At 47.5% G+C, this 15,599-nt stretch overlaps 1 protein-coding gene across 1 annotated transcript in view; it reads right to left on the reverse strand.

Annotated features, from left to right (window-relative positions):
* Positions 1-5,353: 5,353 nt before the first annotated feature.
* LOC146829656 (C-type lectin lectoxin-Lio2-like) overlaps positions 5,354-15,599 on the reverse strand; it is a 37,039-nt gene continuing 26,793 nt past the window's right edge. Inside the window, exons 4-5 of the mRNA XM_085608330.1 lie at positions 7,862-7,967; positions 5,354-5,799 (exon numbers count right to left, since the gene is read on the reverse strand). Coding sequence (XP_085464456.1) covers positions 5,687-5,799; positions 7,862-7,967 — 219 coding nt within the window. The 3' untranslated portion in view covers positions 5,354-5,686. The remainder of the gene's footprint in view (positions 5,800-7,861; positions 7,968-15,599) is intronic.

The raw sequence follows: 15,599 nt of genomic DNA on the forward strand, positions 1-15,599 counted from the left end.
CAGCCCGTCGGGCCCGATTGATGGGCCCAATGCTGAAAGATTCTGCTCTCCTTGGTCCGCTTTTTGATCCGATCCTACTCCACCCCCTCTTCCCTTGGCCTCCCAAAGCACCCCTATTTTTGACATTGACCTTACAAAAGAAAAATGAGAAGCGGGTACCCCGTCTCAAGGTACCTACGATAAGACCAGTCAAGGGACAGGACAGAACAGGACTGTGATCCAAGAGCAAAGGATGATCACACCCTGCAACGCGAAAAATCTGGATTTGAGCTGGACCTTAGCTCCACCGCCGGTGCTCAACAGTGCCACCGAGAGAAGAAGAAAGAGCTTACCAGTGATGGCTCACTGCAATAAGACACTGGAAAGAAGAACCCCCCCCCCCACCCTGACTGTAACTCATGTTGAGTTGTATTCCTCTCCCAACCACTTTTTGATTTGACTATCTCTCAATCAAGTTTCCAAGATCTTTTATCGGTCGCTTCCAACTACACACTAAATAAATGAGGAAACATTAGCTTATTATAAATGACAATTGTATAGCATCAACCGTACACATGTCTATGCTGTTTAGCTTGATCCACGCGAAGTCTAGGCCTTAAAGTAATGAGCGTAATTATCCCTTGTTTTACCGAACCTTTTTCAAATATCAAGTTTGTGTTCAAACAAGTTTCCCTCCACCTATCTCCGTGTCTGATATATGATGCAACTGATGCAATTCTGTATACGCTACCTCCTCGACTGTCACGTCAACCACATGTAACTATGTACAATTGCGTCAAGATTGCTCCCGCCCGTCCTAAGACTCTGTACTTTTAAAAGGGGAATGCATGAAAACATTTACAATATTATGGCTAAAGGGTTAACGAAGGTGAATGTCGGCCAGACAAGCTGGCGAGATATGTTAAAAGGGGGGACTGTGGAAATTTAGCTTGTAACTGAACATTATCTGCGCCATCTTGCCTCTCCCCAGCGCTACGCACAGAAAACGCACGGCAGCCATTTTAGGCACCTCACTCTCTCTCCCCGCTCATCGTCGATCACCAGCGCGTCCCTCAGGCGCTGCGAACATCCCCCCCGTGCGCTGGCCACCCCCGCTCTCTCACACATGGGCCATAAAACCTCTCCTTCTGCGCGACCCTGCCATGGAATCGCGCCCCGTGCCTGACCAACACCTCCTTTCATCCCATACATGGTCATACATCCTTTTGATAAACCCCCTTCCTCCGCGCCCGATTGTCCGAACCGATCCCAGGCCATCACCTAGCCCTACGGATGCAGTTTATTGCCCCTACTGTAAAAGAAACACCCCACATCAAAGGGATTACAGTGGATCAAGGCCCCCACCCCCTGAGACCCGACCAGTCGCACACACCCCCGGGAATTGGCGGAATGTCCAGCTGTGTGATAGCCATCTCCTACTGTGGGTGGGGTGGGGACTTCCACTGTAGATATGTGTGGGAACGAGCTTGAAGTGGGGATTCTGAGGATGTTCTTTCATGTATCAAAGCGATCTCAAGAATGTGCCATGTATGATAAACCTGCAATAAAGTCATAAACCTGTGTATAAGAGGCCAGGCCTCAGAGATGCAGTTAGAGCACCTCGTGACGATACCTTGCTGTCTGACCTGATGTGTTCTCCTCCGGAGAGAATAAAACTTTGTTTCCTGCCTTCCAGTCTCCGGCGCCTGCCTCTTTGTTGGTTTATCACTGAATGGTATAAAAGGCGATTACCGCCGGGCAATACTTGAAAGGTTATCGACTGCGACTGCCGCTACCATTTAACAATTTGATGGCTCAAACGGGGGAGTGATGCTTTTAATACATTCAGTTTCCTCCATATGTTGCATTTGCACTTTAAAAAGTTTGCTCTTGTTATTTTTAAATTATGTCCTTTCATGACGGTCACTTTTTAATAATGTTTTTTTAGTACTGAGAACTGATTGGTACGTAATATTATTTTCAATTTATTTGTGAATTTACTACTTTTATGGTTTTTATAAGCCAAAATAAAGTAAATATTGACTACTGACACTTCTGTGTGATGCCCTAAGTTGACAGGACAGGCTTGGGTTCCGTGCACACTGTGCCACTTGAACCAAGCTATATCCGGCTGGTGAGGCCATAACAAGGTCGAAACCAATGCTAGGGTTGCTTATGCTCTGGGTCAGGAAGGACCTGGCCTGGCGGTTTGGGTTGAACTGTTCCTGGAGCAGAGTCAAGACTGATTTGCTATTGGTTGGGCCCAAGCTAAGGCTCACTTCGCCAACCAAGGTCAGACCCAGCCATATGCAAATCAGTCTTGACCCTGTTCCTCATGGGAACAGTCCAGCACGAACTGCCAAGCCAGGTCTTTCCTGGAGCAGAAATAAGCATCCCTGGACCGGTTTCGGAGCAACACCCCTCATCAGCCAGGCTAGCTTGAATCCAGCGGCAAAGGGAGCAACTTAGGGTGAACAAAACAAACACAAGGAGAGCAATTACCTGTGGCTAAGTTTAATTCAAGCATTCCCCCATCACTTTTTTGTATTCTTCAGTTAAACAAAAAATAAAGGTAGACAAAGGGAGAAGATGGGGACAATCTATGGCAGGACAAATGAAAGCAGCCTACAAGTTGTGACTGGGAAACAAAAACCACAGGAGTATTCCACACTGAGGGCCCCATCCGCCCGCCACCCTAACGGTGCAGGGATCGGCAACAAGGAGTGCGGTGGTCCCACACTGCCAATTAGGATACGACCGCCACCCTGGCGGTCACATTCCGCATCTTTAACATTGCCAATAAGGCATGTTGTGCATTGCCATGCACAACATAACAGGCACCGCGTGGTGCCTGCCACCTTGAGCATGGCAATGTAGGGAGGTACCACAGGGACCCCCCAAGTGCAGCACCCCGGGGGCCCCGAAAGCAATTCCCGCCAGCCCGATGCCGCCATGGAAAGGCCTTTCTGTAAAGCCATGCTGAGATTGATGGCGGTGCCTGGTAGGCACCGCCACCATATTAGTGCCCCAGTCTGCCCGGCCAGCAATTGTAACGATTGCCGACCGGCGGAAAAGCGTCAGACGCACTTTGCGTCTGCCGCGAAACTCCCCGCCATTGTAATATGGCGGGGGGATACACTCGTTATGATGTCGTGACGGTTGCCACCGCCGGCTCGGCGGTGGCGAACATCACGACATCCTGATGGGGCCCTGAATGCCTAAATTGTTTCTAGGAGCTCTTAAGAGAGGGTTTTGTCTTGTGTCCAGTTCCGCGAATGGGCTGTGAGTTACATAACTGAGAGGCGTCATCGTTTGTTTCATATCATATCACATCATAGGAGAGCACCTCACTTACAAAGGTGTCACATCTACAGCTTAGGCTGGAGTCGGAACAGTGTTTACCTTCCCCTAAAGGTCATTAAGGCAGGATCACTGCGGAAATTTAAGGAGAGCTTGTCCTCTGATATGGGCAGCAATCAAGCAGCTCCTGTCTCCTCTTGTGATTTTGGGGTAAGTAGGAGGTTTGGTTGATTGGATTGGATGAGGTCTGATGATTGGCCGCACCTGATATTTTCCTGCAGGTAGGGAGGTGCAGAGGCACACACGTTTTTGTAGAGGAGGCGCTGGGTTCTGAAGCGACCCTGAGGAAGCAGCGCTTCAGCTGCGGAAGAATGCCAGATGCATGAAAGGAAGTGCTACAAAAGGCGAGAAAATCAAGTGACCAATTGGGTGTTCGCGGGGTCTGTCATCAGCTTGCACTGCGCATGTGAAGACGACCTTCGCTTCAGTGTCCTTCATTTTGTGCCATTTACCCAGGAAGACCTGGTAGATTGCTCTACGAGAAAGATCTGTGATAAGCAAACTCAGGTTGACAGCTATTCGTGATACTCCTTTTCCCCTGCCCCTCACAGGTGCGTTTTAGGTAATTGGGTACAATTTTGCAACTAATCAATTTATCCGGAAATGCAAACACAAAACAAAATAATTCTGCAAAGCAAAAAGTTTAATGTATTTATGAAAGCAAAACCATCGAAATGTGGGGAAAATGAGAGCAATCATTGCAAACCATTAAGAGTAAGGAACAGTGCTTAAGTTGAGTCCGTGGTTTCCGGTGCTTGGCACTAGTGGTACTCATGACAGTCTGCCACAAGGTGGCGCTGTTTGTCTAAATTAAAGATGAACACACAACAGTTGTTTATTAGTTAAATAAACATTTAAAAGAACTAATAGCTGCTGCCCAAGCCATTCTCATAGCTTAGGGGGCCCGGAATAGTCTGAAGTGTCACTCCATTAGGAGTGCGATGGTCACTAGTTGTGTTGTTGTGATCATTGGCAGGGCTGGCACGGGCAATGGGTGATGCCAGCTGCAGTGGCCTCCTGAGGAGGGCCCTAGCACTTCTTTTTTTATACAAATTAAGTACTGAAACACAGAGATGGTTGAAGGTTAGGGACTGTATTGCTGTTTTCCAGGATTTAAAGAGAAGATTAGCACGTCAAGGGGACAGTGACAGGTGATGGTGAAGATCTAGGATCCTATGAGGTTTTACCCAGAAAGGAGCAAATTAATGACCAGCCAGGCAAAAGTAGCTAGCAGAAGCGTAGTAAACAAGGGCTACTGCTTAGCAGAGGCGAAGGTGGGAAAACCATCTCCTCAGGCGGAAAAAAGACCGACATTAATAGACAAACTACGGATGGAAGTAAACATCATTGGTGACAAAAGTTAGTCGAGCAATAAAAAGTTTATTACTGAAATATTTACTTTAAACTCTTAAAACGAACCTTAATAAGTTTGTATAGTCCTAATGAGATCAAATATTTTATATTTTAAGTGAGTTGTTTGAGTAGAGTTCATAATTTGAAATGTACTCTCTTAACATTAATTTAAGGGTTAGTATATACATATCCTTGTGTAAGACATGCGCAGAAAATTCATCAGCTGTTCGCTATTGAGGCATTAACAATATGCAATATAGTTTGTTTATGTCAAATACTAATGGACACATTTTAAAAAGTGAATTTCATGATTTAAAGGAGGTATGTCTGCACACTTATATAATAACCAGGAACTGGAACAACTTTCCATTGATCTTCAGTTCTGCCCCCAAACCCTCCTCACAGATGACACACCTCTTGAAAGAAAACTAATTCACAACCCAGTAAGAGTCCTCTTTCACTCTCTCCTCTTAACTGTCTTTGCCTTTGACCCTGTGCAGCGCCCCACTGTCTTTTCAGCAGCTCTGCATCATACAAATACTACACGCATGCACACAATACAGCTTACATCTGCACATATCACACTTCCTCTAAGCCTCTCACTTTAACCCATCAACCACAAATCTCCTGATGCCACCAAAGAAGACCACAGATTCTAGGATATGCAAAATGAAGGTTTTATTTGAATGCCAAGCAGCATAAGACAGAAACACATGGGTAGATTCACACAGGGAGATGTGTTCTGTCTCCTCAGCCTAGCCTACTCCTCCTGGGTTACTCCAGCTAGTGCTGGAACCTCAAGCATCCGTAAGATACTGTGAGTGCTGGAGACAGGCACATCGGTGGCTTTGGTGTCAACGCTTTGCCTGAATGTGTTGCTTCTACTTAAAGGTGATATCGCCAAGTGGTATTGCAAGGTGTGGATCACAGCAAAAGCGCAGAAACTTCAGCAAAGCAACGTAGGGAACCAAGACTCCGCAGGATGGACCTGCTCCTAATCGGCAATCTCCAGGGGTTCCTCTTCCTGGTCCTCCTTGCAGTGCAGACGGTATTCGCAGATAAAGACTTGCCGAGTGTTACAAGACACGTCATTCCATTTCCCATTCCCTGAAAAAGACATACTGAGTGTGAGGCGGGAACCAAACATCTGGGGGCAAAGGAACTGTTGGAATGGGTGAGGGATAGGGGGTTCTAGACGAGTGTGGGTTGAACAGAACCCAAGAGGAGAGTTTGTACAACAATGCCATCCGCTTCACTCAAAAAGGCAGAGAAGGCATGAAGCAACATGTGAAATTAGTATAAAACGGTTTGGGGGGGGTGGATCATACTAAGTATGTAAAGCGAATGAAGGAGACAATGACATACTTGTCTCTAAAGAGCAGACATGACACATGAATCCTGAATCTAGATCCTTATTATGCGATGTGGTGAATCACACTTGGACAGACGTAGATACACACACGGTCGCATTCATGCCTGAGAATGTGGTACATGTTATAAAACACATTCTCTGAAACAACCTCACTCATGACAAAGTAACGTGCTCATTCGTAGGAACCCTGATGAACTGTTGTGAATGTTATGGTTGCTCTGTGTATCGAAAATAGATATTTGAAGCTGCTAGTGAAAGGAGGGGGCATTAGGCTGAACGTCACTCTTGCTTTAGCATTTCCTAATTTGCGATTTCCTATTAGGAAATCGCAAATTAGGAAATGCAAAACAATTCGTACTTATGGGTCTTGTGGCCCATAGGAATGAATGGTTTGGTATTACCTACATAGCTATCGCCCAATAGCAATTCCTACTCTGTAGGAATCACTATTAGGGAGTCTCTATTTTTGTACGTACCATTTTGCATTTCCTACATAGCAATTTCTAAGGAGTTGCTTTTCAGAAAATGCAAAATAAGTATTTCGTACATCTGGCCCTGTGTGTCAGCAACTGCTTAACGGTCAGCTCCAGATACGGGAGCATATTTGTCAAATATTCCCACAACGCAGTACAGCAAGCCATCTTGGTAAGCTGCATGAAATGAGAGGGCACGTATACGCAGCATTTAACACGATACAGCACACTCCTGCTCTCTGCCTGTACTGGCGCACAAACTCCTGCCTAGCACCAATGCAGGCACTTGTGGCAAGCTGCAAGGGACCCTGAGTTGTAGGCTGGATTATTTTTGTGCAGGTAGGGTCACCTCAGAGACCTTTTCCTCTTTCTACATGCGCTAAACAATGCAGCACACGCAGAAAGAGAAAAAAACAAGGAGAAATCCGTGTATTTCTCCTCGTTACGCCTCTCCTGGGGAGGCGTAGCATTTCCAGATCTACCACTAATGGTATATCTGAGAATGCACCAAAACTCCCTGGGACAGTGTAATAGAAGGCAGTGCCTTGCTCTTCCTTGTGTTACTTCACATGGATCAAACCACGCGGGGCCAAGCCAGGTGGCCTTGCCTGGCCTTGTAAATGTTATTCTAGGCTTTGCATCGCCCTTTTGTCCCTTCGCATGGCTCAAGGACGAAGCAAAACCAAGATAAATATGCCCCCCTGATCTCACCCACACAGGGGAACAATATCTTATCCTTAGAAGTAACTACCACTGCCAGGGTCTAGTTCATCATGGAGTCTATTTAAACAAGGGATTGCTCTCTCCCTCTGTCTACTTCTACCCCTGACTCAGTCTCTCTCCCCAGCTTCATCTTAATGATTTTTGTGGTCTCGGGTAAAGCATATTTCAACTGCCTATCACCGTGTTCAAACTTTACATATAATTTAGTATTTTTTGGCATCACAGGTGGCATGAATTATCATGAAATGGGCAATAAAATTAAATTTTGATCTCTACAGGGACCCCAAAAATATTTTGTTGCCACGTTCCCCCAAAGACGACATGACACTGCTTTCACTGCCTAGTTTGTCCCCTTGTTCAATTGTTTCAGACTCCACAAGTGTGCCATCCTCTGCAAGGGATCCTCAAGTGTACAGAAAATCTACCCAAGACAATTTCTCAGTGGCGGATCTAGGATAAGTCACACTTCAAGAGCTTCAATATTGAACTTTATTTTCCTCCTTCCCGCATTGTTGGAAATGGATCATATTCACCTAAACACTCTTTCTTTCATCCAAATAGCTAACAACTCGCAACAATGTTTGTGTCTCTGTTAACTTACTGAACATCTCCATACAATATTCCCTTCCACAGCTGTTGTTGGGTTCTCCGGGAATCCAGTTCTGGTAGTTGAAGTGAGTGCCATCGGTCCAAATATAGCATTTCCTCTAAAGATAGGGAAAGAGAGATGATCACACACAAGAGGCACACAGATTGAAGTGAGAGGATGAAATCAAAAGAGCAGCAAGATAGCTTTGGAGGTAAAGATTTCAAGGCATTGTAGTGACATAGAGATGAAATACTACCAAGAGGAAAGATAAAGGTTTCAGGAATAGTTGTTCATTTTCTGGTGCATTCAAAACATCTTCTGCCACATAGATGTTTCTACTGGAAATCTAAGCTAGTGTAGCTAACCCAAGTAGTGTCCATTGTGGACCTCTTCTAGTGGTTGGCCCGCCTCTGCCACTTTATACCCATGATTAGATGGTGTTTTACAGTAGTTTTGTCTCATGCACTACCTGCTGTCCTCCAGTCCTGCTATTCATCTGTGAAACTACAACTGAAAGGTCTTTTGAAGGATTGTTAGCGTTTTACTGACGCTAGCGGCCTTATTTAATTTATAAACTTTTGCCTAATACAAGTGGCTTTATTTGCTGTACATAGCCTGAATAGTGATTGGAGTCATAGAAATGCCGAAAAACATTTAAAAATCCATGGAAAGGGGTAAGAAATATTTGCTGCAGTACAAGGGCTATTTAGGTTGATGCATGTTTGGTTTTGCGCAAAATAAACCAGATGCATATGCAGGGACACACTAGTACAAGTGCATGAACGGATGTGTATTGATAAATATTCATAAACCCTGATTTGTGTGAAAACCAATGGGCTTCTGTAATTGAGCGGTCAAGATACTGATGCAGCCATACTCAAGTGTGCTGACATAGTAACTTTTGTAGGGTTCTTGGCACAAGTGACAGCTCACAGGCGATTAGGGTCAAATTTTAGAGTTGATTCATAAGCCTTATTCATGACTTTTATATTTACCCATTAAGAAGAGGTACAAATATACATGCTTGCCTGAAACAATTATCTTCTATTGGATATTGCTGAGCAGGCTTTTTATTGAAAACAGAGGCTGAGGTGAGTCAGAGCGAACAGGAACTGTGTTCAACTACTTTGTACTTCAGAAAATATCAAGACTCACCCTTCTCCATAATCCTACCACCATGGCATTTGCTTCGCTTTTCGCTTTCACGTTGCATTACAAACATTAATTGGATCCACATAGACAAACAAGCCAGGGGAGTTTTGCATTTTCCATACAAGTGTGATGTTTAAACATATGTCATATTGCTGCAGTCCGATGTCTCGCCAAAAAAGAAAATCAGACAGCAGCATTTTTGGGGAGGACAGTGCATAGCTTGTTCATTCCCCCATCACCAGCAGAAGATTTGCATGATCAAGGAATGAAGAAAAAAGGGCCGCAGCCAAAAGAGTTTTATTAAGAAGTAGCTATTTACCTATCTATGCTGTTTAGCTGGCCACAGGCCTAACAGTAGCGATGATGTACAAGCTGACTGGCTACCAGAAAAATAGCGCGAAGGAGATCTTTATTTAGCTAGGCATTAAGAAAAAAGAGACAACAAGCAATGGTGGGATGCTGGCCATCGTGTAATGGGGATGTAACAAGTGTGAGGCATTTCAATGTAAGTGCATATACAAATGTACAATACTTTGTGAATTCATTACAGAAGAAAACAAATAGCAACATCGATTTTGAATAAAAACATTTATGTTATTCTAATATTCAGATAAAACATATAGGAATCAAACTTCTGTTTTAGGATCTTCAGGATATGGCACACAGATATTTTACACTGCAGGCTGGGAGTATTTGGCTGCCTGCAAAGAATAATTAATATGGTTTTAAAGCATGTTCATAAATGTTTTATTCACTCATGAGAATACATTGGTTTTTTTTAAATATTCATGATCCTCCTTTTGATGATTGTTAAGGGCTGGACTCTTTTTGGACTTCTTATGGAAGTAATTGTGCTAGCTTTAGGCTTCTTTTTAAGGGGGATTGTGCTTGCTTAATATTTTGAAACCTGGCAACACACCAGCAGTCAACAAGCACCAGCAAACAGGTAATGCAGCAGACAGGTGATAGCTGGGCCCTTGAGAGAGGCACACATACAATAGGCAATTGGTTCTTGAGGACACTTGCAGGAGGTAAATTGAGTAACAGGGCTTCTGTGGAATGAGGAAGTGACAGCAGGAGACAGGTTAGTAACATCTGTATTATTCACAGGAGGAGTTCACGTTGCTGCTTGTGAATAAACACACTTGTTCATAATTTGCAGCAAGCATAGTGGGTTTCAGGCATAGATGCTTATTGATCCCATGGCCCTTTCAATCACACTGATAGTCTAGTCACCTGCACAATGAATCTTGGGAATGCTACTTTAGATTTTTAACATACTGAGCAGTGTTTTAAGTGGACAAGGTTCTGTCTCAACTGAGCCCTCATTTCTGTCCTTGAAAGTGTTGTAGCAGCAAAAGAAATCTTTAAGGCAAGAAAAAAATCACCTGGGTTACAGAATTAGAGCCTGCACCTGACTAAAAAACTTGTGGAGGGGGTCTGAGGATGGAAGGAATAGGACCAGCAACAGCAGGATAATGACTAGGAGGAGAATAAGGCCCACAAGGAGGACGACCATGAAGGCTAGAACAACCACAGCCACGAGGAGCAGGACAAGCAAAACCAGGCCCAGGGAAAAATAATGTACAGTAACTAGGTTTATCTGAAAGAGACAGTTAGTTGTAGATTCCTTACCATAGAATTTACCCCAGACCTCAGACTGGATCTGGAAATTTTTCTTTAGCAGTACCCCTGCGCATTAGTAGGTGGCGTTGGTCGACTCCACGTCCATCATCGGTGTCACGGTCGCTGGTATGATGTTGCAGTACCTACTTAGAGCCGGCATTGCGTGCTGACGTCAGTTCTATCTTTTCTCAGATCCGGAGAGAGCCCCTTTTTGGCTAGCCTTTTTGTGACGCTTTGTCGACTTCTTTTGAGTCTATCAACTGCTGGTGTGCGAGGGATGTTCCGACGTCAGGCCAGTTTCAAGCATAGCGGGTCCTGTGACAAGATAATGTTGGTGAAGGACCCGCACCTCGGCTGCTTGTGGTGTCTGGAGCCCGACCATCACGCAAAGTAGTGCCCCGACTGCCGGGCCATGCTTCCGAACACTTTACGGGAGCCGTCCCAAAAGATGTTGGAGGCCCGGCTCCACGTCATTCCCTGTCTCGTTCGAGAGGAAAGTCTCGAGGCAGTTCGCAGTGCCCCCACTCCTTGTTGCATTCCAAGTAATCGAGGTTCTTGGGTAGTCTAAACACCAGAAGAAGGCGAAGAAGCCCAAGTGCTCTTCACCTTCTCCCCGCCGGTCAGTTGACGTGATGCAGGAGTTGGAGCGTCGACGTTCAAAGGCTCCGTCTCTAGGGCATGATTCAGGGACGACTCCGTGCCTCCCTCCATTTCTGATAGCTGTAGCATCCCCTGCCCAACTTCGAGAGTTTTATGTGGCTTCACACCGCGCCTTTGGGCAGCCCGACTCCGCTGGCATGCCTTCGTGCCCCGCAGAGCGGGTTGGGGGTCCTTGGCCTTCGATGTCGGTGGCTCTGGCCCCAGCACCGGGGGACATCTGCAATCCATGCCTGGATCCGGATCGATGCCGGTCGATCTCACTGGATCTTCCCCGGTGCAGATCCGGATGAGGATGCCTGTGGTGCCGGATGTGCCCCCGTCCAACGCCGTCCGCATTCCTGAGTTGGACCAGGAGCCGGACTGACGTCTGCACCGATGCCGGAGTGTACTTTTGTTCCCCTGTGGATCCCTGGTGTTCCCTATAGAGCAGAGGGTGGTGATTAGGACTGGGAGGGATCGCTGGATCCTTTAACGGACAAGCTGGAAGAACCGGACTTGCAAGAGGACCTGGGTGATGATAGTGGTCTGGAAACTTCTCCAGACACTGGCTTTCTTTCTCCCCATACCGTGGCTATGGAAGAGAGAGCGTCCTATGCTGTGGAGGTGAGAAGGGCAGCCGAGGTCATAGGCCTTGAGCACCCTTCGGTGGCGGTCAGGACTAACCTCCTGACAGAGGTGCTTCAGCCTGCGGCATCCACTTCTGAACCGTTATTGTCGTTTAACTAAGCCCTTACTGACATCCTACTGGGCACCTGGTCCAAGCATAGCATAGGGACTCCTGTGGAGAGGGCAATTGCCTGTCACTATCGCCCGGCCCCGGGCGACTCAGTGTTCCTACCTCAACACCCTTCCCCCGAGAGCTTGGTTGTCCAAGCCTCTTCTTCAAAGAGCGCGCTCCCTTCTGCCCCTCCAGATAGAGAGTCCAAGAAGCTGGACCATCTTGGGGAGCGTATGTTCGCTTCCTTCAGCTTGGCAGTGCGGTCCGTGAATACCGTGTGCCTCTTGGGCCGATGCTCCCATACCATCTGGGATACGGTTGCTTAGGTGCTGCCTCAGTGCCCGAAGGAGGCCCGGGCCATTCTCTCCCAGGCAGTGTCGGATGGGAGAGATACAGCCAAATTCACGATTATATGTGGCCTGGATACCACCAACTTACTGAGCAAAACGATTGCCACGTCAGTAGCCCTCAGGCGCTATGCCTGGTTAAGGATATCTGGCTTTTTAGGGGATGTCCAGTTAACCTTGATGGACATGCCCTTTGATGGGCGTCGTCTTTTTGGCGACAAGGCAGACTCAGAGCTGGAGCGCCTTAAAGATTCTCGGGCTATGGCCAGATCTTTGGGCCTTGCCGAGCCTTTTCGCCCACTCCAGTTTGCTTTTCGTCCCTTTCGTGGCTACAGAAGGGCACCCAACCACGTCTGGCCCAGTCTAGCCACTGGCTTACGCCGAGTATGTGGGGCCCAACGACCTTGCAGGACTGGAAGCCAGCGGGTGGGCCGGTCCACCCTTTCCCCTCCCTGCCACAGCCTCCAAACCTTGCTAGTCCGACGTTTCAGGCCCATCAATGGCAAGTGGGAGGCAGGATTCGCTATCACCTCCTCCACTAGAAATCCATCATGTCGGACAGGTGGGTTTTGCAAATACTCTGAAGGGGCTACTTCCTCCCCTTCAAGACTACCCCTCCCTCCATCCCACTGTCTTTCGATCGCATGTCATAGGATCATTTGGCACTTCTCTGCCAGGACGTTTCAGCCCTCTTGGCCAAGGGAGCTATGGAGAGGGTCCTTGCACCAGAAGTAGGTTGTGGCTGCTATTCCTACTACTTTCTGGCACCCAAGAAGGACAACGGCCTGTGTCCTACTCTAGACCTCAGGGCCCTCAAACGCTTAAAATGCTCACGTTGGTTCCAGTCCTGTCTGCCCTCGCCCCCAGGGACTGGATGGTGGTGTTGGACTTGCATGATGCCTATTTCCATATTCCTGTCTTGCCAGCCCACAGATGCTATCTACGGTTCATGGTGGGCCACGAGCATGTTCAATTCACCGTGCTCCTTTTTGGCCTTACCAGTGCCCCTCGCGTGTTCACGAAAGTGACGGCAGTGGTCGCAGCTCGTCTGCGCAGATCAGGGGTTCCAATCTTTCCCTATCTGGACGACTGGCTGTTGAAGGCGAGCTCACCCCCAGGCTGTTGTCTCCCGCCTCCAGACTACGGCGGACCACTTGCACTTGCTAGGGTTCACTATAAACGTGACGAAATCACACCTGACTCCTTTTCAGATGCTCCCTTTCATCTGAGCTGTTCTGGACACAGTTCAGTTTTGGGCCTATCCTCCTGAGAAGCGAGTACGGGATATTCGGGCTATGATACCGATGTTTCAGCCTCTGTGCCAGATTTCGGTGAGAATGACTTTGAGGCTGATGGGCCTCATAGTCTCCTACATCCAGGTAATGGATGGCAGATGTGGGATCTGCAGTGGGACCTGAAGTTCCAGTGGGTGCAGCGTCAGGGGAATCTTTCCGACTACGTTCGGATCTCCTAGAGAACTGCACAACAATTGCAGTGGTGGTTAACGAACCAGAGGCAGATCCCGCTCCCTTCCCCAACCAGATATAAAAGTGGTAACAGATGCATCACTCCTGGGATGGGACAGCCACCTGGGAGAGGCGGAGATCAGAGGCATCTGGGCTCCGGCTGGAGCTCCAGGCGATCTGACTGGCACTGAAGGCATTCCTTCCCTCTCTCAAAGGGAAAGTGGTGCAGGTATTCACAGACAACACGAACGCCATACGGTACTGCAACAAACAGGGTGGGGTCATGGGCCCTTTGTCAGGAGGCTCTTTGCCTCTGGACATGGCTGGAGCTTCAGGGCATGACCCTGGTGGTTCAACACATGACGGATTCTCTGAAAGCCTGGGCGGACGAACTCAGCTGACTGTGTTTTGTCGATCACGAATGGCATCTTCACTCGGAGGTGATGCAAGTTCTCTTTCAGCACTGGGGAGAGCCTTGGTTAGATCTGTTCGCCGTTGAAGAGAATGCGCAATGTCCGCAGTTTTGTGTGTTGGAGTTTCCAAGGCGGCATTCATTTGCCGACACTTTTCGTTGCGAGTGGAACTGCAGCCTCCTGTGCGTCTTTACGCCTGTACCACTTCTGCCCCGAGTGATCAAGCGTGACCAGGCTCAAGTTATTCTCGTGGCTCTGGACTGGGCATGAATGGTCTGGTACACCGAGCTTCTGAGCATGGCAATCGATCCTCCCATTAGACTGCCCCTTTGGGAGGATCTTCTGTCGCAGCAGCAGGGGGCTATTCTCCACCCAAACCTGTCCAGTCTCCACTTCCTTGCATGGAGATTCAGCAGCGACAGCTGACAGCTTTTGACCTTCCGCCCGAAGTCTGTAATGTCATCTTGACAGCCAGGTGTCCCTCCACTAAATCGGTAAATGCCTGTAGAGAGCACAAGTTTGTGGCATGGTGCATAGCAAAGGCTGTGGATCCCCTTTCTGCCTCTCTTTCGGAGGTCCTCTTTTACATACTTTCTTTTTCCCAGCAGGGTTCTGCTCTGGGCACTCTCAAAGTCTATCTTACTGCTATCTCTGCTTCTCTTCAGCTGCCAGATCAGCCATCCTTATTCAAGTCTCCTATGTAAATAGATTCTTTAAGGGAATTACTCATTTGTTTCCTCCATCTCCTTTCATAATGCCCCAGTGGGACTTGAATCTTGTTCTAACATATCTTATGTGCGCTTCCTTTGAGCCTCTTTATAACTGTCTTCTTAGGCTCCTTTCCCTGAAAACTACGGGGCAGATCTACCAGGAAGTGCCGCAGCGTGGCACCGCAAACCCTTTGGCTGCGCCACGCTGCGGCACTTCTGAAGCACAGGGATGCGACATATTTACAAGAATATGTCGCATCTCTGTGCTTTCCCCTGCGCTGGTGCACAAACTGCAGCCATGCGCTGCCGCAGGCACCCTTGCACCATGGTGCAAGGATGCCTGCGTCGTGGGGAGATTGTTTTGTGCAGGAAGGTGTGCCTTCCTGCACAAAAACAATCACTACAGGCATTTTCCTCTTTCAATGAGTGCTGTAGAATGCAGCACGCATTGAAAGAAGAAAAAACAAGGAGAAATTAAAACATTTCTCCTCGTTGCGCCTCGCTATGCCACATCTAAGGTGGTGTAGCATTCAGAAGCATCTCCAGATTTACGATTTCTCGTAAATCTGGAGATGTGTCTTGTTCCATGGGTGTTGCGTGGGAACACCCACTGCAACACCCATAGAACGCCCCTTCAACACACAGTGCTGTGTGTGAA

Source organism: Triturus cristatus, chromosome 5_2 (assembly GCF_964204655.1).
Source record: "Triturus cristatus chromosome 5_2, aTriCri1.1, whole genome shotgun sequence".
NCBI lineage: Eukaryota > Metazoa > Chordata > Amphibia > Caudata > Salamandridae > Triturus > Triturus cristatus.